General features: G+C 33.9%; 1 protein-coding gene across 19 annotated transcripts in view; it reads left to right on the top strand.

Annotated features, from left to right (window-relative positions):
• Positions 1-22,712, top strand: part of LOC127863704 (uncharacterized) — a 259,681-nt gene that overhangs the window by 22,400 nt on the left and 214,569 nt on the right. For 11 of the 19 annotated variants that reach the window (XM_052403389.1, XM_052403406.1, XM_052403433.1 and 8 more), the window contains exons 3-4: positions 19,057-19,418; positions 20,070-20,134. In XM_052403389.1, the coding sequence (XP_052259349.1) occupies positions 19,057-19,409 (353 nt within the window). In that variant the 3' untranslated portion in view covers positions 19,410-19,418; positions 20,070-20,134. Of the gene's footprint in view, positions 1-19,056; positions 19,419-20,021; positions 20,135-22,712 lie in introns of all 19 variants that reach the window. The other 8 variants (XM_052403399.1, XM_052403374.1, XM_052403427.1 and 5 more) reach the window with 2 other exon arrangements.

The raw sequence follows: 22,712 nt of genomic DNA, 5'->3' as shown, positions 1-22,712 counted from the left end.
GAATATATACTTGGCTTGGATATATAAAACTTTAAACAAATTTCATGATACATGTACATTACATTAAGAATGGTTCTAAATGTAATCTTAGTTATTTATCAAAATTAAAGATAGCACATATATCCTAGTAAACCTGTTTAAAGGAAAGTGTAAGAAAATTTGACCTCTTTCCAAATGGGTTGACTGGAAAGTATTCTCTCTTGAAATACAAGGGCAGGAATTAAGAATTCAGCAACGTTAAGCATTTCATTTATCATAATTTATTATATCTGTATGTGGCAATAAGACCTAGAACTGCAGTTTATACATTTATAGTTTTAAGCATTGTGAACAAAAACAATCATCTACTATTCTACATGTACATTTAGGTTAGTCAATTTACTCAGAACTGAGAACTTGATATAAATGAACAATAGTATGATCCCACAATGGTGGCAGTTCCAAATTAGTAGGTTACCGGTAACCATTAATAGTGATCAAGAAATTAACTACATGTTTATTAATTGTACACATGTTAACAGCATAATCCTAGACACTGGCCCTGATAGCCAGCGGTTAAAGATTTGAGTTCCGGATTGGCTGTACAATTGTCCCATCCTGCAACATTTGGTGCCCAATGTGGGACCATGGCACAATCCATTCTCAACAAAACCTGTTCATGGTTTGAATGGATCAGGTTTACAATGATCCCCGTAACTTGAATTCTCGAAAAAATTCCAGCTTGGCAGAGGAGAATGTTAGTGCACGAACTTAGTGATTGTCACTAAACAGACTGAAGATGTTTTTTGGCATATCATTAGCTCAATCAGAAAAGCAAGGGGTCCTTGGTTAAAATCCTGGACTGGCTGCACAATTTTCTCATCCTGTGTCAACTAAACATAAAATACCATAGTATATTTACAATGCCCAGTATGTATTTTGCTTGAGCATTAATTATGTGTATAATTTTTACCACAGGAGTTTGAAATTCTGTACATGAAGCTAATCTTGTGGCAAAATAATAAAAATAGCCCCCTATATTACAGTATATAAGTCAGTCGATATACTATATTAGTATATAGGGGTTTAGTTTTTATTATTTAGCCATTAGATTATTAGCTTCATGGAGAGAATTTCAAACTCCTGTGATTTTTACTGAAAAGCATTAAAAGCAAAATATTGAACAAGCACAGAAGTAACATTTCTAAAGTAATTAATAGTGCTTGGTAAGTATTAAAGGGGCCTTTTCACAGATTTTGGCATGTTTTGAAGTTTGTCAATTAAAGCTTTATATTGATAAATGTTAACATATTGGATCTAAAAAGCTCCAGTAAAAAATATAGAATAAAATTTTAAAAAAGGTAGCCCGCAGCAGGGCTCGAACCAGTGACCCCGGAGTCCTGGAGTAAAAACCAATTAGACCGCTCGGCCATCCTGCCAAGTATACAGGGTAGACATATTTTATACTTTATATAAGCAATCGTCGTAGTTTCACAAAATTAAACGACAGAGCTCTCCAAATTATTCAATGGTTTCAGGTTGCAACGCTTTATGATTTTCAGGTTTTTAAATCGTCAAAAGATGAAATAATGGCTATATTAGACAATGGTAAATGTTCAGTATTACTGTTTCCTCACAAATATCGTAACTAAAACAAAAATTTGTGAATCTGAAACAACTTTTTTCAATTTTGTCAATTTATCAAAACGTGAAAAGATCCCTTTAAGATACATAAAATGAAGTTGATTAGCAATATTTCAGCAATACACTTGCAAATTTGTAAATGTGTTATAATTATCGAATGTTACACCATACGTACTACCAGTCCGTTTATGTACCGGCACTTTATGTACCACTATCTGACACTTTATGTACCATATATATAATATATATAGAAAATAATATATGGTTTAATATGAATGTGTGTTATTAATTAAATTTATTTTGTGTGATATTATTTATGAATTTAGACTTATATATTGCCATATATTATATTTTTTTGCCAGATTGTCTAAGTGCCAGTGAGTGTCTTAGTGTAATTTATTAGGCCAAGTAGTAATAAATGATTCATTATTCTTACCTGAAATTGAAGTAAATGATCAAAATACATTTCATTTATATCCTATATCCAGGGCTCGGCCGTGAGGGCGACGTGGGCGACATCTTCGCCCGGGACATAATAATGTCGCCCTTAAATTACATGAAGGAGAAGTTGACTTCGCCTTCTTTTTATACAACATCGACGTTTTTTTCTCTAAACGTTTTCATCTAAAAAATCTCTATTTTCACATGTCATAAAGTCACCGATGACGCTTGTTATGTTATCAGTTTATTATCACAGCAAAAGATCGACTGCTGTGAAAGCTTATCCAGGCAACTAGCATACATGGGCATTCACTCCAAACAATAACGGTTTAGATCAAAAGATCATAGCGAGTGTTATTTCGCCGACAGTTTGGATAGTTCTCTGCTCTGCAAGCCCAATTAGTACACGCCTTGCAGGCGGAGTTAAGCGGTACATTAACATGGATAGTTACCAATGAGAACGCGCGCATTGTATATACATATGCAATAGTTTACCTGAGCGATGAAATGACGTCGTTTTAGACATGTATTTACGCTCAAAAAAGTTTACACGCGCAATACATCCCCAACAGTAAATATGAATACGATTTATTCTAGTATGTTCTACTGTTTACTTGTTTCGTGTTTCAAAACTCTTAAACACTAATTATCCAGTCGATGTGCAATTTATTTTGTCAGACATTAATTCATAACCATATAAACGAAAACTAACAACCCACCCGTGCAAACTGTAGTGCTTATTTCCATAGTTTTATCTACCGTATCCATACTTAAACGACTTTATTTTATATCCCGCAACCTCTTTGCGCGTGCTGTAAGTTGTCTAATGATTGCGTGACCATTCGATAATTACATGTTTTTGGCAGACGGCACGGTTAAAAAAGTCGGAAAAATTATTGAAGAAAAACGAAATTGATCAAAGGGTCTATTAATTACGTAGATCCACTACTGTAAAAGTCCAGCGAGTTTTGTCAGTTTGTTAATCCACCGATAATTACGAGTAACACCCATCTTATATAAACTGGAATCCCAGTTCATTTTTATACTAACAAGTCCTAATACTACACAATAGACTTTGAGAAAACACATTTCCTCGATTAGATATAAATTATTCGAGTAGAATAAAATTGCTACGTCATGACTCATGACCTTCGACATTGCACATGGCAGATGTATTGTAACATTAAACCCGCGTTCAATTCAAAGCTGGCGATTCAAATTACAAGTAATGGTGATTCAATAATGGAGAAAGCATTAACTGGTTTTAACAAACATGTACGTGTAATAAGGTTTGTTAAACCAGATAACAACAAGGAAAATTTGGATTATTAAATGATACAGGTAAGGCATTCTCAAGTGTACATATTTCGGATATGTATACAATTCGGATTAACAGTAATAAATATACTATATGTCCCATGTATTAAGATTGTGTTTTGTTAAGACTCGTTTTTACCACAATTTGGTGATTTCATGACGCGAAGAATTCCCAATGGCATTGGTACCGGACCTGTTCCCAATTGGGTGAAAAAATCACTGACTAATTATCATGTATCGATACATTAATATGATGTAAATAGGGTTTGGATTGTCATTGCATTATTAAAGTACTGTTTATTTTTATGATGCACATGGAAATCACAAGTTTTATTTGTATGAATTGATTTATGTGACTTAATATGTAAGGATTTATTGAATTTGAAATAGTATTTGTTTGTCATTGATGATGATACTAAGGCTTGGTGTAATGAAGGGTATAAAACAAGCGAAGATTTTATTACACGCCGAACAGAAATCACTTCTCCTTCTAGTGGCCTCACTTCTCCCTAATTTCAGCTTAGGGAGAAGTCACTTCTCCCTCAAGTTTGAACCTAGGCTGAGCCCTGCTATATCAATCCTATATCATAAAATAAATTTATAAGTATCATAAATAAATGAAACTAATAAAGTTCTTTAATACAGACATACAGTATCCAAATTACTAAAACTTTTCTGATATCAAGAAAAAATTGATTCAATACAATGATTTGCAATGTTATAGTGGGAACAATGTTTGATTTAAACTCAAATTTGACTCTATCAACACTTGAGTCAAATTAAGTGATTTACACAGGTAATTATTGCCCATTCATAATGCTATGAATGAATGGACAATAACACCTACATGTATATAATATATAGGTGGTAGGTAAAGTTTCAAAGTGGAACATTAAAGGCCTGGTACATAGAAGGACTGGTACATAAGGTGTCACATTCAAGTCAAGTAAATTTTATTTTAAGTCGGAAAGAGTGCATAACATGTAATATAAGCTATAATTAGCTTTTGAACTGACATTATTAACAATTGTATAATAATAACATATTAAAAGCAGCTGTTAACCGAGACAGTAAGGTAATTTAAACATGGTTAAGACAAACAATACTGAAGTACATTATGGCATAAATAGCAAAGCATTTGTCACACTAAAGGAAGTAACTAGGATTAAAACATAAAACAAAACATTTGTGCTTATCTAGACCTTAGGTCTACAAATAAATTAAGACAATTTTAAACAATAAATAAGCATGGCAAAGAGGCTTAGGCCAGCATATTTTTTTATTTGTTTTACGGGAAAATTTTCAAAAAAATTGAGTCGGGGGGGGGGATAAATAAAAATAAAAGCATGAAAAGTGAGCAGTCTTCCCAAAAATTAAAATAAAACTGTCTAAACCGTTTTTTTATTTATTTTATTTTTCAAAATTTAAAATTCAGCCAATTTAACCTTATGATTGTATACTTGCATTAACCTTAAGGTGTTTTATATATCTCATTACACTGTTGTAGAAGCTTTTTATAATAATAGTAAACATATTTTTATATATATTTATAGGTAAAAGCACCTTTCGCAGGTATTATACTACATTGCTTCAATAGAGACTATTAAACACGCAAGGTGTGTAGTGTATTATAGTGATCTTTAAACTTTTGTTGAGTGTATATCATACGTAAGTTTATAACAAATATAGCATGCATTTGACTTAAATAAAAAAGACTTGAAAACATTTTACAGAACAAATCCTGCAGTATGAAAACATTATGTACAGTTGATAGAACATCATATTTCGGCTAAATAATAACTCATTTTTGAAAAATACATTAAGATGTATTTCTGATTTACAAAACTGATCAAATAATTAAGAAATCAATTCCATTTGCTTTTTCATGACATTTTGAAAGTCAAAACATTGGTTTCGTCTGTAGAAATTCAATTAAATGAACTGATCCAAACTGACGTAACTTCAATGGTCAAAAGGTACTGGAAAAATGTTTAAATTGTTGATATAAAATTAGTTATACAGTTTAATATATGGAAAAATGTTTTGTTTTAACTTAATGAAGAATAATAAGCATGTTAATTTGCTAAGAAAAATAATTAAAACTTTCTTGTGACTTTGACGGACATACGGGCATCGGGACCCAATCTAATTTTCTTCAGAAGCTGTGTTGAATACTTTTTTTCTAAATAAAGAATATATATGGGTTGGTGGAGAATGGGATTATTGATGCAAGTACCTGTGGTTCAGTCCTCATGTTCATTATAAAGAAACGTGAAGTAGTACTTCTTGGACATTTTCGGGATGTTGATTTTTATCTATAAAAATATTACAGGATCTACATTTTGATAAATACGCACATTTATTAAACCTACCCAAATTGTTAAAACACACCAAAAGTAATCGATGGTGACATCTCTGCAAAAACTCAAATTATTTTTAATTTCGTATCACATAATATGGGCATGATATCAACAATGGTGTTCTGAAGATTAACTTTTCTAATTGAAATAGTTTCTGCTCCATTTTTAATTAATTTGATTTTAAAATATGCTACATTTGTCTCGTTGTTGTTAATGTCCGTCATTTTGGAAATGCAATATGAAAATCATTTAATAAATACTCACCGATTGGCTAATAGCGTGTGGTATTGGCTGCAATAGCCAATGAAAATCGCTGACGCTTTACAAGTCGACTTGGCACAATGAAACAACCCGTATTATAAACACATTTTGAACAACACTTTCGGCAATCTCCGCAAATTCTTGTTTTGGATAAAATACCAGGTGGGCGAATAAAATGTAAACAAAACGAAAGTGCCTTTTTTTTTTTTTTCGAAAAATAGGGTCGGGCGCTCCCGTAAAACAAATAATTAAAAAAATGCTGGCCTTAGAAGCACATAGTAGTATATATATATATATATATATGAGGTAGAGCAATAACCAAGACCAGCCTCAGCCAAATTAGCAACACAAAGCAAAAGATAAAGCAAAATGATAAGCAACTAATAGTAATAAATAATAACTGGGACATTTGCGCTTATCTAAACCGTAAGCTCACAAATTAATGAAGACAATTAAAGACATAAAATAAGCATGGTAAAGAGGTTATTAAGCACATGGTAGTATACAAATAAATGACAGAGCAATAACGAAGACCAGCCTAGCCAAATAAGCAGAACAAAACAAAACAAAAACATTGATCATTATCTTCATACAATGATACACTATTAATTATCAAAAATAATTATTATCTATCTATCCAAATTGCAAACTTACGATATGTTCCCATAATTAGCTATTTCATTTGATTACACATAAAACATAAACATACACAAAACTTTCAATGTGTTTGTAGATTAACACTTGCTTTTCATCACCATTTCGACCTTTGTTTACTTTTTAGCGGAGTGATGCTATCTGCGTAAATGGGCATGAAAATTGTTCTCATAATTGTTATTAAATATCTCGATAAATTAACAATAAATGCAGTTTTTAAAGGTAACTACTTAAAATATTAGGCTTGGTGTCCTAGATATTTCCATGAAAGAGCGTAAAATTACTTCGATGTGTTTCGCCAAGATTTCTGGAATTTATTGAGCCCGCTGCATAGATGGTGTATGTTGAGGCACGAACAACAACTGTGCTAGGAGAATGTCTTTCTAGATCAAATGTTTTGTGCCCCCCAAAAAGAGTTAATTTATTAAGTAAGTGCCTTATTCGTCTGCTTGCTTTAAGATTCTGATTTCATTTCCAGTCGGTTAATATTAATGCTTTTTACTGATAATGATTTAATCACAAGAAATTAAATTGCTTGGATTATAAAAAGTTTCGATGAGTGTCTTCTTTATTTTTGTTCTTCATACAGTCAATCTTGTGGATGCGACCACTTGTATTAAGCGACCTTTGTCTTATGCAACAATTTTGAAATCCCACGGAGCTTTTTCGATATATAATAATATTGTATTCATCGACTTTTGTCTTACGCGACCAGCGACCGCTGTATTCTATGTATTTTGATGTCCAAATCTTGAATTAAGCGACCACTAGGAGGTAAAAGTGGTTAATGTATTGATCTTTCAGGGACAAATCCATGTTAATTGTTTATCTAAGCCGATAAGATGTACTGTTACACCGCTGCTTTGTTTTCAAACCAACCATTATGATTATGCTTTGTCTCGTTGACCGGTTCTGACCGGTATTGTTGTAGTCTGCATATCAATTTATTGAGTTCAATAATAGAGGAACGTTTAACACACAGTCTACAGCTTAAAAAGTTTACTATGTGGAACGTTAAGAGACAACGCCGATTTTTCTCGAGTATAGATAACAGGTGCAGAAACAATGCACTGTACGCGACAAACATTTCCTGAGAAGTGCGGAAAATAAACTATTAATCGGCAACATCTGTCGAAATCCGTACATTACCATAATTTGTAATTATGCTAATTAGTAGATATTTGTTAGCCAATCACATTGTTATTTACTTAATAAATTTTCCAATCAAGTCTGTTTGATTGTTTTCAATTGACGTGTTTTAATTTTTTCAGCTCATTATGTATCATAATCAAGTCAGATTTCCTTAAGCATACATGCAGAAATTAAAATGTCAAAACGAAAAGTGTTAACCTTGAACGAGAAAATTCGGGTTTTGGAATTGTCAAAGAGTAAAAGTGCACGTAAAATTGCAGATGAGTTTGGAGTCGGTAAAACTCAAATTCAGAACATTCTTAAGCGTAAAGCCGAGGTGCTTGAAGACGTGGAAAATTATGTGTCAGGTAAAAAAAAACGCGAAAAATATTTCCTTGTCTATGTTGTTTTTGCAAATAAATATGTACACACAATTCATTTATAATATATGATAATTTATAATAAGTGAAAAAATAAAACACATTATAAGTAAAATATTGTTTCTGTATTGTGTTTATATTCATTTTATTATATAAAAGTTTAAATCATTGTTGACAAAAGAGATTATCCTTCATATAGATTAAAATTGAGGGTAAGCATTCTTCCAGAATGGCCTTTTTTATTTAAAGACCATTTTATTAAGAGACCACTTTTGATTACTCCCTTGAGTGGTCTCTTAATACAAGATTGACTGTATATATAGTAAAACCATCAATAAAGATACAATTAAAATTAGGAATAATTGTGGTAAAAGTGGAAAATTCTAAAAATGAGCAATATCTCTGTATCCCATAATTTTAGAAATGTCTGCAAAATTATGTAATTAGATATATGCTCATTTATAATGAACCAAAAAAGTTTCCAACAGTTTTTTTTACAGATACCTGAAGTGTTTCATTTTGATATCAAAGAAATACACTTATAAATTCATATGGGCACAGTAACAATAAAAACTATTTTCATATTTTTCTACAAGTCTTTGTTGGTTCATTATATAAACACATGGCCAATTGTTTAGTTTTTAATCAATTGGGAAATAAATATGGACTGTTGTGATAAATATATCAATCTATACTTATATGGCCTGTGATATATGTGATTTGAAAGTATATGTTACTGTCACATGTGACTGTACAAAGCACTCAAAGAACAACAATACAATGAAAAGATACAACTCATTCAAAATTAACAAATGTTTTATTTATCAATACAGTACTTGCAATGAAGAGTTTTTTTCATTTTGTTGCATCACAATTCAAATAATTTGTTTATTATGTCATTGAAACTCATCAACTGGTCAACTTTTTTTACGCCCTTCTCAATCTTAACAGTTTTCAATTTTTCAGAACATAACTTGTAGGCAAATTCAATCGATGTCAAAATCAAAGAATTAAAAATAACGAAATTTGGGAAGTCCAATTCTGATGAAATTTCTCAGGTATGTTCCTGGGGTAAACCTCTTTCAAATTTGTTCAAAATATGCCCCTGGGGTAAAATTTGACCCTGCCCAGGGGGTCACAAATTTAAAAAAAATCTTATATAAGGCCTATTTTGTAAAAACTTTCAAAATCTTCTCGTCCATAACTATTGGGCATAGGGCTATCAAATTTAGTATGTAGAGACATCTAATAGTCCTCTACCAAATTTGTTCAAATTATGCCCCTGGGGACAAATTTGACCCTTCCCCAGGGGTCACAACATTGAACATATGCTTATATAGGGTCTATTTTGTGAAAACTTTACAAATCGTCTCGTCCATAACCATTGGGCCTATAGGGCTACCAAATTCGGTATGTAGTGGCATCTTATAGTACTCTACCAAGTTTGTTCAAATTATGCCCCTGGGATCAAGTTTGACCATGCTCCGAGGGTCACAAAATTGAACATATGCTTATATAAGGCCTATTGATGATTTTTTTTTTAAATCTTCTTGTCCATAACCGTATGGCATAGGGCTACCAAATTTGGTATGTAGTGACATGTAATAGTTCTCTTCTTAGTTTGTTCAATATGCCCCTGGGGTCAAATTTAAAACTGCCCCGGGGGTCACAAAATTGAATATATGCTTATAAAGGGCTTGTCTATAACCATTTGGCCTAGGGCTACCAAATTTGGTATGTAGTGACATCTTATAGTCCTCTACCAAGTTTGTTTATATTATGCCCCTCTGGTCAAATTTGACCCTGCCCTGGGGGTCACAAAATTGAACATACGCTTATATGGAGCCTATTTTGTGAAAACTTTAAAAATATTCTTGTCCATAAACATCGGGCCTAGGGCTATCAAATTTGGTATGTAGTGACATCTTATAGTTGTCTACCAAGTTTGTTCAAATTTGATCCCTTGGGTCAAATTTGACTGTGCCCTGGGGTCACAACATTGAACATATGCTTATATCAGGTTTATTTTGTGAAAACTTAAAAAATCTTCTTGTCCATAACCATTCAATCTAGGGCTGTCAAATTTGGTATGTAGTGACATCTAAAAGTCCTCTACCAAATCTGTTCAAATCTTATCCCTGGGGCCAGATTTGATCCTGCCCCGGGGGTCACAAAATTGAACATATGCTTATATAATGCCTATTTTGTGAAAACTTATAAAAAAAATTGTCCATAACCATTAGGCCTAGGGATACACAATTTGGTATGTAGTGACATTGTACAGTCCTCTATTTAGTTTGTTGAAATTATGCCCCAGGGGTCAAATTTGACCCTGCCCTGGGGGCCACAAAATCGATTATATGCTTATATAGTGCCTATTTTGTGAACACTTTAAAAATCTTCTTGTCCTTTAACCATAATGCTGTGGCACTTCTAACCTTATGTGAATATATTAGTGTTCAAAGGTTCGTTTAAGTCGCGTTGTGTAATTTTTTGTTTTGACTTAAATGTTCCAGGTTTGTTTAACTACTCATCAGTTTGCGAAAGAAAGCAACAAGTCTTTTTATAGCATATATAGACTTTTATTCTTGTTTAAAATGTTTGTATATGTTGGTTTGTAAATGTATATTATTCTTATTTGTATAGTAAATGTATGTACTTCTTATTAAGAAATTGAACAAGATCAAAGCAAGAAAGAAACAAGATACTCCAACACAAATATAATCCGTCCAGAAAGTAAATGTCCGTCTCTCCTGCACTTACTGTAAAGCCGTAAAATTATAATGTTTACTGTGCAAGTTGCTATCAATAATGGCTCGATTTGTTTTAGAAATACCCCACTTTTATACTCGTGCTTATATAAATGCTTATATAAACGGTCATGTTCCAGAAAACGTGATCTCAGCAAGTAAACAAAACTTTCCATCACTCGGTCAAATTGGAGTATTTTTTCCTAACCCCAGTAAACAAGCAGTTTGTGACTGTTTTAACATCGGTCTGACTGCCATATAACCAAGGCCTAAGAGCATCCCTACATGTATGATAGTTCGAATTGAATTCAGTCAGCTTACTAGGACAAAAGTGTTACAAGGCATAGGGCTATCAAATTCGGTATGTAGTGACATCTTATAGTTCTCTACCAAGTTTGTTCAAATTATGCCCCTTTGGTCATATTTGACCCTGCGCTGGGGTCACAAAACTGACCATACACTAATGGGGCCTATTTTGTGAAAACTCTAAAAATCTTCTTGCCCATAACCATTGGGCCTAGGGCTACCAAATTTGGTATGTATAGACATCTAATAAACTTCTACCACATTTGTTCAAATATTAATGCCTCTGGGTCAACTTTGACCCTGCACCTGGGGGGTCACAAAATTGAATAAACGCTTATAAAGCGCCTATTTTGTGAAATCTTTAAAAAAAAATCTTCTTGTCAAAAACCATTCGGACTATTGCTGCCAAATTTGGTATGCAGTAACATCATTCTTATAGTCCTCTTATACCAAGTTTGTTCAAATTATGCCCTTTGGGTCAAATTTTACCCTCGGGTCACAAAATTGAACATTATATACGCTCATATCTTGCTTATTTTGTGAAAACTTTAAAAAATATTCTTGTCCTTAACTCTAGGACCTAGGGCTACCACATTTTGTATGTAGTGAGATATAAAAGTCCTGTACAAAGTTTGCTCAAATTATGCCCCTGAGGTTAAATTTGACCCAGCCCAGGGGGTCACAAAAGTGTACATGTGCTTAAATAGGGCCTATATTTAAGTATTTGCACATGCCAAGAATATTTGTTTCAGCCTTTTCTTCAGCAGTGGAGTGATACAGGGTTATCATGGCCCTCTTGCTTGTTATTTGTGGATATTTCATGCTCGTCAGGAGATGCCTGCCAACCGACACTTCCAGAGCTGCCATCACCGACACTGGTGTCATCAGCATGCAACCTGGCATAAATGAAATGCATAAATCTTATATATATTTATTTATTTATTTATTTATATATTCTATCGTTTAATAATCTTGTTGTGGAATTGTAGATATGGTGCCTGCCTAGCCATTGAAAGGCCACAGGTTTGATCCCTACTTGGGGAGGGTTCTCATGATCTTTACAAAAACACTATGTACTGGTTCTTCCCAGGAAACAGACTTGAGAGTATCTCAATAAGCCTAAGGCTTTGGATGCAGTCTAGCTAAAATGAATAAGTTTATTATTATACATAATCAATCTTAATGTTTATTTGAATGGTTTTCAATAAAGTTAATATTAATTTCCTAGTCCTACCACATAAAGTATGTTATGTTTTGTTCTCTCAAAAACCATTAGTTTAAACCTATTTATTTTAGCTCGATTGCATCGAAAGCCTTAGGCTTATATAAACGCTCTCGAGTCCGTTTCCTGGGCTTAGAACCAGTACTTGGTGTCTTTGGGGGAGGTCTAAAGAACGCTCCCACGGTGGGGATCGAACCCGTGCCCTCCCGGTCTCTAGGCGGACACCATATCCATTACACCACGGGGACCTGAAAACCATTCACGTGCATATCAAAAAAGTGGTTGTTAATCTTAAGAATCTTTGAACTAGAGGCATGTTACTGTTGAGTTAAAATTATATCTACATAAATATATACATATTGCCATTTTTGCAGACGATATATATTGATATAATTACCCATGAAATCATTCAATCTGATCCCTGGAATTACTCGGTGGACTTGAAGAATCATCATGACTGATAAGCACTTTCAAACACCTATAAAAAAAGTAATAGCAAGATATAAATGCATGTTTCTTTTATATAAATACAACAACAAACAAATATACTGATTAAATGCAAATAACAATACAATTTATATTCAATGGAGGTACTTCATACTCAAATTCAAATAATCAAGTGCCTAAGTGATAAGCTAGAAATAAAGGTCTGAGGTTTTGAAATGTTATTGAATAATATTGCTACATACATGTATAAATATGCATGATCTGAGTGTCATATAACATACATTTTGTAACTGTTGTTGTTTTTTGCACTATTTTGTAATGAAAAGTTTTAGTAAAAATGCGTGGTCTATAATTAATTAATTTTGATTGCATATATTATTATGACCCCCTTCGAAGAAGAGGGGGTATATTGTTTTGCACATGTTGGTCTGTCGGTCTGTCCACCAGATGGTTTCCGGATGATAACTCAAGAACGCTTAGGCCTAGGATCATGAAACTTCATAGGTACATTGATCATGACTGGCAGATGACCATTATTGATTTTCAGGTCACTAGGTCAAAGGTCAAGGTCACAGTTACTCGAAATAGTAAAATGGTTTCCGGATGATAACTCAAGAATGCTTAGGCCTAGGATCATGAAACTTCATAGGTACATTGATCATAACTGGCAGATGACCCGTATTGATTTTCAGGTCACTAGGTCAAAGGTCAAGGTCACAGTGACATGAAATAGTAAAATGGTTTCTGGATGATAACTCAAAAATGCTTATGCCTAGGATCATGAAACTTCACAGGTACATCGATCATGACTGGCACATGACCCCTATTGATTTTCAGGTCACTAGGTCAAAGGTCAAGGTCACAGTTACTCGAAATAGTAAAATGGTTTCCGGATGATAACTCAAGAATGCTTAGGCCTAGGATCATGAAACTTCATAGGTACATTGATCATAACTGGCAGATGACCCGTATTGATTTTCAGGTCACTAGGTCAAAGGTCAAGGTCACAGTTACTCAAAACAGTAAAATGGTTTCCGGATGATAATCCAAGAATGCTTACCCCTAGGATCATGAAACTTCATGGGAACATTGATCATAACTGGCAGATGATCCCTATTGATTTTCAGGTCACTAGGTCAAAGGTCAAGGTCACAGTGCAATGACTCGAAACAGTAAAATAGTGTCAGGATGATAACTCAAGAATGCTTATGCCTAGGATCATGAATCTTCACAGGTACAATGATAATGACCGGCAGATAAAATCTATAGATTTTCAGCTCACTAGATCAAAGGTCAAGGTCACAGTGACTTGAAATAGTAAAATGGTTTCCGGATGATAACTCAAGAAGACTTACGCCTAGGATCATAACACTTCATAGGTACATTGATAATGACTGGCAGATGACCCCTATTAATTTTCAGGTCACTAGGTCAAAGGTCAAGGTCACAGTGACTCAGTAAAATGGTTTCCTGATGATAACTCAAGAATAATAAGGCCTAGGATCATGAAACTACATAGGTACATTGATCATGACTGGCAGATGACACCTATTAATTTTCAGGTCACTAGGTCAAAGGTCAAGGTCACAGTGACAAAAAACGTATTCACACAATGGCTGCCACTACAATTGACAGCCCATATGGGGGGCATGCATTTTTCCAAACAGCCCTTGTTTATATTATATTCACATACTATGAACCGCATGAGATGTATAAATAATTTATCAAAGCGCTGAAGGCACTGAAGATGTTCGCTATTGCATAATTTAACACGCAATTCATTTTTGAAAATCAATCGCAAGTTTGAAATGAACACACGCCATTCAACTTTATAAAGTGTGTGTCATAGCGCACGGGTCGAGTTTTGTGTGCACTTTTTATCAGCCTTATTATTTCATAGAAATAACTCGGACAAAATAGAAACAACATGCTTTTTGGAAGTTTTGAAAGCATAGAAAGTATGATGAAAATGGTAATGATAACTTAAAATAAAGAAAATTTGCAGTCACCATCATATTAAAGGAATATTTTTGTCTAATATCAAATGACTATCACACCAAGAATATAAATTCATTATGAAAGTTCCGTGTACAAATCTTTTGATTTTTGACACCATATACAAATTCAAAATATACAACAATCTTAGTATCTTGTATATGGAGGAATAAAAGTATATAAACATTGCTGTTTATGCTTTACTTATTAGCCGAGCAGTTCACACGGTGTCAACAACGCTAACATAAACATAGGTATAGAGCACTAATGCGCTTTTAGGCGTAGCTGTTTCAGTTTTCATCTTAGTGACTTTTACATAACGCCAACAGACACGCATGAATATTTTCGAATATTTAATAAGCTGATTCGAGATACAACCTCTGAATTTTTGCTACATCACTGCGTATGTGCTCAATTCAAAGGATGTAGCACTGTTCAGTGTAAGGAATTCCTGACTACACACTGTATGCTCAAACGACACAAATTGTGGCCCTGTTACAATTACGCGTTACAATCCATCTCGCAGAATTTCGCTTTCGCCTCCAAGATGAGATAACAATCATTAGCGAAATAGTATAGTGTCACGACAAGAGAAAATCGTTTAATTATCATACCACAATGTTTGCCGTACTTGGTCAGCACGTCTGGAAATCATTCCTTAATGTGTGGATAGGCTGCCATTATTAACAAGTTTGCTATTTTCAATTCAATTTTGTATCAAAAAGCATTGTTCTTAAATGTGGCATTTTCAATTCGCAATGAGATTTGTAATGACCCTCGTCATGCGAAAATGGGTCTTATTTCATATGCGCCCATCATATAAATAGCCCACTCAGCTATCTCTCCTTCTGGTAAGGAGAAACATAACATATTGAGTGATTTTAAAGCGAACAGCATCGCCTATGGCCTGACTGCGCAAAAGCACATGTTGGGTTTAACAAACGCTTGCCGAAACGCATAAGACCCATTTTCGCATGACGGCGCTATTGACGTGTGATTTAAATGTGTCGAAAGAAAACTGCGTTTAAATAAAATATAAACATACGATATATTTCGATAGTGAAGAAAGATACTCATAACAAGGCATATGAGGACACATATGAAGTGCTCTACCGTAGTATATATTTTATTTACTCACACTAATGTGTGGTTTGACAATGCTAACACACATTTCATGCGGTGAATATGCAGCTTACAAGTGAAAAACACAACACAATAGTTTAACTTTTGTTTAATTGTATTTAATTATTTAGAAAAGTAAATTGCTAATTTTATTTCAAAGTCAGCGTATACGCCGACTACATTTTTAAAAGACATTTATTGTTATAAATATATTTAATATAATATATTAAGTTGTTTTCGGTTTTAGCGATTAAAAAGCATTTTCGAGGTTGCCTATAGTATGCCTGTAGTAATTGATGAACTCATATCCAACTGTCTATGTATTGAGAACTGTGAATATAAACAAGCTTAACCTTCTACTAACCTTCTACTATTGCATTCGTATTATTATTATAAATTGTTTGTTATATTCGGGTTTAGCAATAATGAAACTTTTTTTTGTCTATCGTATCGCTGAAGTTATTGTTGAACTTATGTTCAACGTTTTATTAATTGAGAATATAAATAAGCGTCAACTTTTTCCCGAATCTCTCAATTTACGACCTGCACTACGTCATTGAGTTGTATGCGAGAGCGTAACCTATTGCGTTGTTATAACCCGTAAACTTTCCTTTGTTTATCGACAGGCGCATCTATTAATAGCCTCATATCATGAATGCCAAAACAACCGGGAAAAAGAACCACGTGACCAAATAGGACGCAAAACGCAAATACCATGCGACTACGACTTTTATTATGTAAGAACGCTCCGCAAATCCTTTGAAGTTGGAGCCTTGTGATTGCTATTACGTAAATAATTGACCTCTAACTGAAGTAAGCAAAGGAAATGCAGCACCTAATTGACCAATTCCTTCTATGTGCGAAGGCAGATTGAATTTTACTAATGTATGGTTTGCCTATTATAACACACATTATAATGCGGTAAATATGCGACTAACAAGTAAAAAACACTATAATTAAACTTTTGTTTTGAATTAAGTTATTTAGAAAACATTATTCCAAACCTTATTTCAAAACAGCAAGACTACATTTTTTAGAGAATATTATTGTTATATTTAAATGTTTTTTAACAATTTCAGCAATAATGAAACATTGTTGTATGTTGTCTATCGTATCCCAGTAATAATTGTTGAACTCGTGGTCAACGTATTATTAATTGAGACCTGTGAATATAAACAAGCGTAACCTTATACTACTGCGTTATTCTCACACGGACTCCCCTTTGTTTATCGCCAGCCTCAGATTTATGAATGAGCTGAGCGAAAATACTACGTCACGCACACGCAGCAGAAAGTGAACTATTTTAATCATTCATAAACAATCTCCTCCGTGACACGTACAATACGATCATTGTTTATTGATTCTTTTCTATAAAACACCGTTCGAAAATATTGAATGTAACACGATATTAATATAATGTTTCCATTTGTGAATACACATAATTGAAGAACTCAAACCTCTTGCATAAATTATACAACTCTTTCTTGCGCGGATACGCAACGGGTATTGGGTTAATCATACCTAGGCCGTATCGACCTGAATTTCACACTAAGCACTTTAGACGGGCGCTAAAGCGCCCATCTAAAAACGGGTTGATAGGCTGAAACGGCAATTCATCACCTTTATTAGAGATTAACATGTCTTTACTTTCTAGATAGAAATGATCTTTTGCCCGTGGTATTTTGTTGGCACCTTGTTCCTGTTCATGAAGTTTGGACCATTTCTATCCACCAATGATTAGAGCATACCCTGGTGTATCTGCAACATCAATATACGCACAAGGGTTTAAATAAATACAGAAAAAAATAAATAAAAATTAGGCCATATTAAATCAAATTCTTTTTTTTTACCGATTAATACTAAATAAAATGTTTATAATAATACTGCTTGCCATCTACATGGTGTAATACTTCTACAAATGCAATATTTATGTACATCGACATATAAGATATCGATACACTAATGATACCTACCCGTTTGGCGTCGCATCTTGCCTGCTTATAGCTCTAATCCATGCGGTTTTCGTGGCATGATTTCTAGGCATTTTGTGCAGCGTTACATGCTTGCCATATATGCCAAATTGTCCCACATCAGGCCTTTACCTTGCCAGTTTGGAAAAAATCATATAATTTATAGTTATATACTTTGTAAGGTTATTATAGAATAAAATTCATATAAAATAAGCATTAGACACTTCTTTCTTTAAAAAAAAAACACACAAAAAAGACAACAATGGAAATTGGGATTTTTTTTGTTCAATATTGGTTTGGAATCGGGTACCTTTTAGGGCAATTTTTACATAGCAGAAACTCCCTGATATAATATAAAGTAATTGTTCAATAATGAATATGTGCCATTTTATTGCTACAGTAGCCAAAATAATACATGTTTTCAGAATTATTGATTTATAAACATGAGTAATGAAGTACTTTGACTGTCAATACATGACATGTCTATAAATAGAAACTGAGTTCCTTGGAAAGAGACACTTTCTGACCTTGTTTGCATTTGTGTGGTTAATTGTCAGATTACTGTACAGTGCAATATATTTTATAAATAAACAAATACCAAATTATATAAAATAGATACTCTTTAAATAGCTATAGTTGGAATTTAAGAAGTTTTCAAACGTACATGTATGTATGCAATTAATTGAGAAATTTCAAAACATTGTATAAATAAGTACTCTTAAAAAATTTAAGTCGTACCTTGTGGTTGGATTGTAAGAAGTGTTCAAAGGTAGGGGATAATTTTAATAATTAATTTTAGCATTATGCGGTTGTTATTGGTTTTGTGAGAAAATAGATAAAAACGCATCAATATTTCTTCAGTCACAATTCAACATGTCAAACTTCTACACAATAACACTGATACTGAAGTTTATTGTCACACTTAACTATTTTTTATTGGAATCTATGCATATATTTTAGATGTGTAAAGGCTTATTTATAACAACATATGCGTAATACAATATCACTGCAGTATGTTTAATGTTATTATTTAACATTTACAGTAATTCAATATCTTGATGTTACTCTGTTTTGCAGTATACAAGTGTGCTGTGAGTCCCACAGGAGACAGGCTGTACATCATCAGCTGGTACCAGAACAAGCTTCTCACCCTGGCCAGGGATGGCACACGCCTGGCTACATACACAGACCCAGCACTACATGGCCCATCTGGTCTACATGTGACCCCTGCAGGCCAGGTGCTGGTCTGTGGATACCTGTCCCACACTGTACTACAGGTGGGCTCGGAGGGAGAGAGTAAGCTGGCTACTCTGGCTACTCAGGAGAGGGATGGAGTGAGCTGGCCACAGTCAGTCTGCTACAGCAGCACCACATCATCAATCATTGTGGGACTGTGGGGGGACAACATCCTGGTGTTCAGAGTGGAATAGTGTGTACATGTATGTATTAGTTTTTATAATTAGTGATTAATATTTCAATGACAATGTGTTGTTTAGCATACGGACATAGCAGTGTGTGATGCTACAATACAACATTGTGTGTGTAGTTAAAGATACAAATAAATTATTTGCACATATTGTTATCTGATTACACAATGTGAGGGTTTTTGTTTAAACATTAGATCTAATGCATATTATGTTATGTTGTCATAACGTTTGTGTCATTATGGTCCTTAAATTTAGTTGTTGTAATCTAAAGTTCTTGCATGAAAAAACAAAGCATTACAACTGAACATGTAATATTTGTACATAGATGCACATGTACATAGCAACTGAGGCTATTTTTAGACTTTCATTTCTATAAACACCATGCCATGTAAGAAATGTATATGGATGAATACTTTTTTTATAAAATATGAAATTGTTTAAGTAATCTTTGGATGAGTATATATTGATATTTTACGCAATGTTTACAGAAAGGTAACACTTGATGAAAGATTTATTAATTTGTCATGTTTTATGCTGTTGAACATTTGTTATTGATTTTCATTACGTTTATATAAACGTGTGTGTGTAAATTACATTTTTTTTTAATTTGTTTAGTCCTAAATATGCATACAAGAAATACATCAAGCTATTCTGCTGCTACAGTCGCTGCTGAGTCAGGACAACGATGCTGAGGATGTGGTGGACAAGGTGACCTGACTACGCAGAAGGTAACATAGACCCTAAAAAAATTGTCAAACCTTTTCTTTGTCATTTCGAGGAAAAAATGCCATTGTGGTTTTGGAATATTTTCCTGTGAAAAGTCAATTGATTTGGGAAAAACTAATTTAATATCATTCTTTCTAATTTATCAAATTATACGAATAAAATCATTTTATGATAGTACATACATTGTTAGATCTAATTGAAATATGATTGAGATATAATAATTATATTGCAAAAAAAGGGGAACATCACGTCAGGCAATTTACTCATGTTTAGTGGAAAAAAACGCCCCGATTGGTCGTTTTTTATCACATCTTTACACAGTAACATATATGCCAATATTTGACAACAAATGGTGAATGTTTGTGTTTCTTGAAAATTTTGAGCACTTTTACCGTAAATATTTATCAGAATGTCCTTTTAATAATGGATTATACAGGATTATCGGGTAATGAGTAACAACGGTAAAAGTAGTAAGTTGGCAGTAATAGATAAAAAGTATGGTTTCATACGGATGTATTAAGGAATCAATCAAGACGCGATTATGGGTATCTACATTTATGCGGGAAAGGGTTAAAACAATTTTTAGCTGGACTATTATACATGTATGAGCTATCCTAATAACCCCAGCGTCAGCGTTTCCATTTCCGTGCCGTCTCTGTTTCCGTAAGCGTGCAAATGTTCAAGTTTTCATACTACCCCAATTATTTTCATTGTCCCTTGACATATTGCTTTCATATTTTGATTACTTGTTTATCAACATGACCCCAACCTATAAACAAGAGCAGACAACTCTATCAAGCATTTTGTCATAATAATGGCCCCTATTCCACTTAGAATATGCAGCAAATGTTAAAGTTTGTGTACTACCCCAAATATTTTCAATGTCCCTTGACATGTTGCTTTCATATTTTGCATACTTGTTTACCATCATGACCCCAACCTAAAAACAAGAGCATACAACTGTATCAAGCATTTTGACAGAATTATTGCCCCTTTTATACTTAGAATATGCATATTATTGATAAATCTATGTTAAACTTTGCGTACTACCCCAAATATTTTCCTATATCCTTTGACATATTGCTTTCATATTTTGCATACTTCTTTACCAACATGACCCCAACCTATAAACAAGAGCAGACAACTGTATCAAGCATTTTGACATAATTATGGCCCCTTTTACACTTAGATAATTGAACATTTTGCTTAAATTGCCATTACTTCTTTATTTATGATCACATTTTATTATTACTTTGACAAAACAACACTTACCTGAATACCACAAAGGATTCCACCCAAACAATACCCCACGCCCCTACCCAGAATCCCTTCCCCCCCCCCAACCTTTCCCCCCCAATTTTTTTTATTATTTGTTTTAAACATCATATTATAAATTACCACACTCAACCACCCCACTCATCCCCCCGTACCCCCCCAAACCTCTCCCCCCCCCAAACCTCCCCCCCCCCAATTTTTGTTTTGTTTTAGCATCATCTAATAAATTACCCCACCCCACATTATACCCCCCAAGTTAAAATTGAGTCTTTTCTTTTATATAGCGTGTTTACAGCATGACTTCATTTACTTGAGGATTAATAGCTCAAAACATTCTTCAGCTTGTTGCTTTCCAACTTACCAATACAGAAACCTCAGTAACACAACACCACAAGAGCTTCTTTCATCCCCATGTGGGCGTTGAGTTTGTATAAAGATGTGAGATATTTAGTTAAGCTTTGAATGCCTTGATCTTATAGAGCCTGTTTTCGAGGAGGTGTTAAGTTCTTGATGTGTATACTGTGTTATTGGTTTTTTTTTGTCAAATATAGGGGCCAAAATCGGCCCCTTACCAAATGCTAGAACTATGTATTTTTCCCAAACAACTTCCAAAAATTCCCAATTGAAGGTTAAGTAACAGAAATTTATCACAATACCAAGTTTATATCTCAACCCAACTCTATTTACTGAACCTTATTAAATACAATATTGAAAAACGCTTATTCTCGATTGTATAGTATTTGTAAGCAAAAAACCAACAATACCAATGACCCAATTTGTGGTCAAAACACCGAGATTTTTCCCTATAAGAAGGACCCCTTCCTTATCTCAAAACTTAAGTTAATTCTGCTTACAGTCTGTTGTTGAGTGTTTGTTCAGGAAACATATGTGCCTTCCTCTGGGATAATGGGACTAAATGCATGTGCGTAAAGTGTGGTCCCAGATTAGCCGGTGTAGTCTGTACAGGGACTAAATGCATGTGTGTTAAGTGTGGTCCCAGATTAGCCTTTGTAGTCTGTACAGGGACTAAATGCAAGTGTGTAAAGTGTGGTCCCAGATTAGCCTGTGTAGTCTGTACAGGGACTAAATGCATGTGTGTAAAATGTGGTCCGAGATTAGTCTGTGTAGTCTGTACAGGGACTAAATGCATGTGTGTAAAGTGTGGTCCCAGATTAGCATGTGTAGTCTGTACAGGGACTAAATGCAAGTGTGTAAAGTGTGGTCCCAGATTAGCCTGTGTAGTCTGTACAGGGACTAAATGCATGTGTGTAAAATGTGGTCCGAGATTAGTCTGTGTAGTCTGTA

Source organism: Dreissena polymorpha, chromosome 1 (genome assembly GCF_020536995.1).
Source record: "Dreissena polymorpha isolate Duluth1 chromosome 1, UMN_Dpol_1.0, whole genome shotgun sequence".
In the NCBI taxonomy this organism is placed as follows: domain Eukaryota; kingdom Metazoa; phylum Mollusca; class Bivalvia; order Myida; family Dreissenidae; genus Dreissena; species Dreissena polymorpha.
Note: the sequence above shows the minus strand (reverse complement) of the source record. Positions and strands in the feature narration are given on the sequence as shown.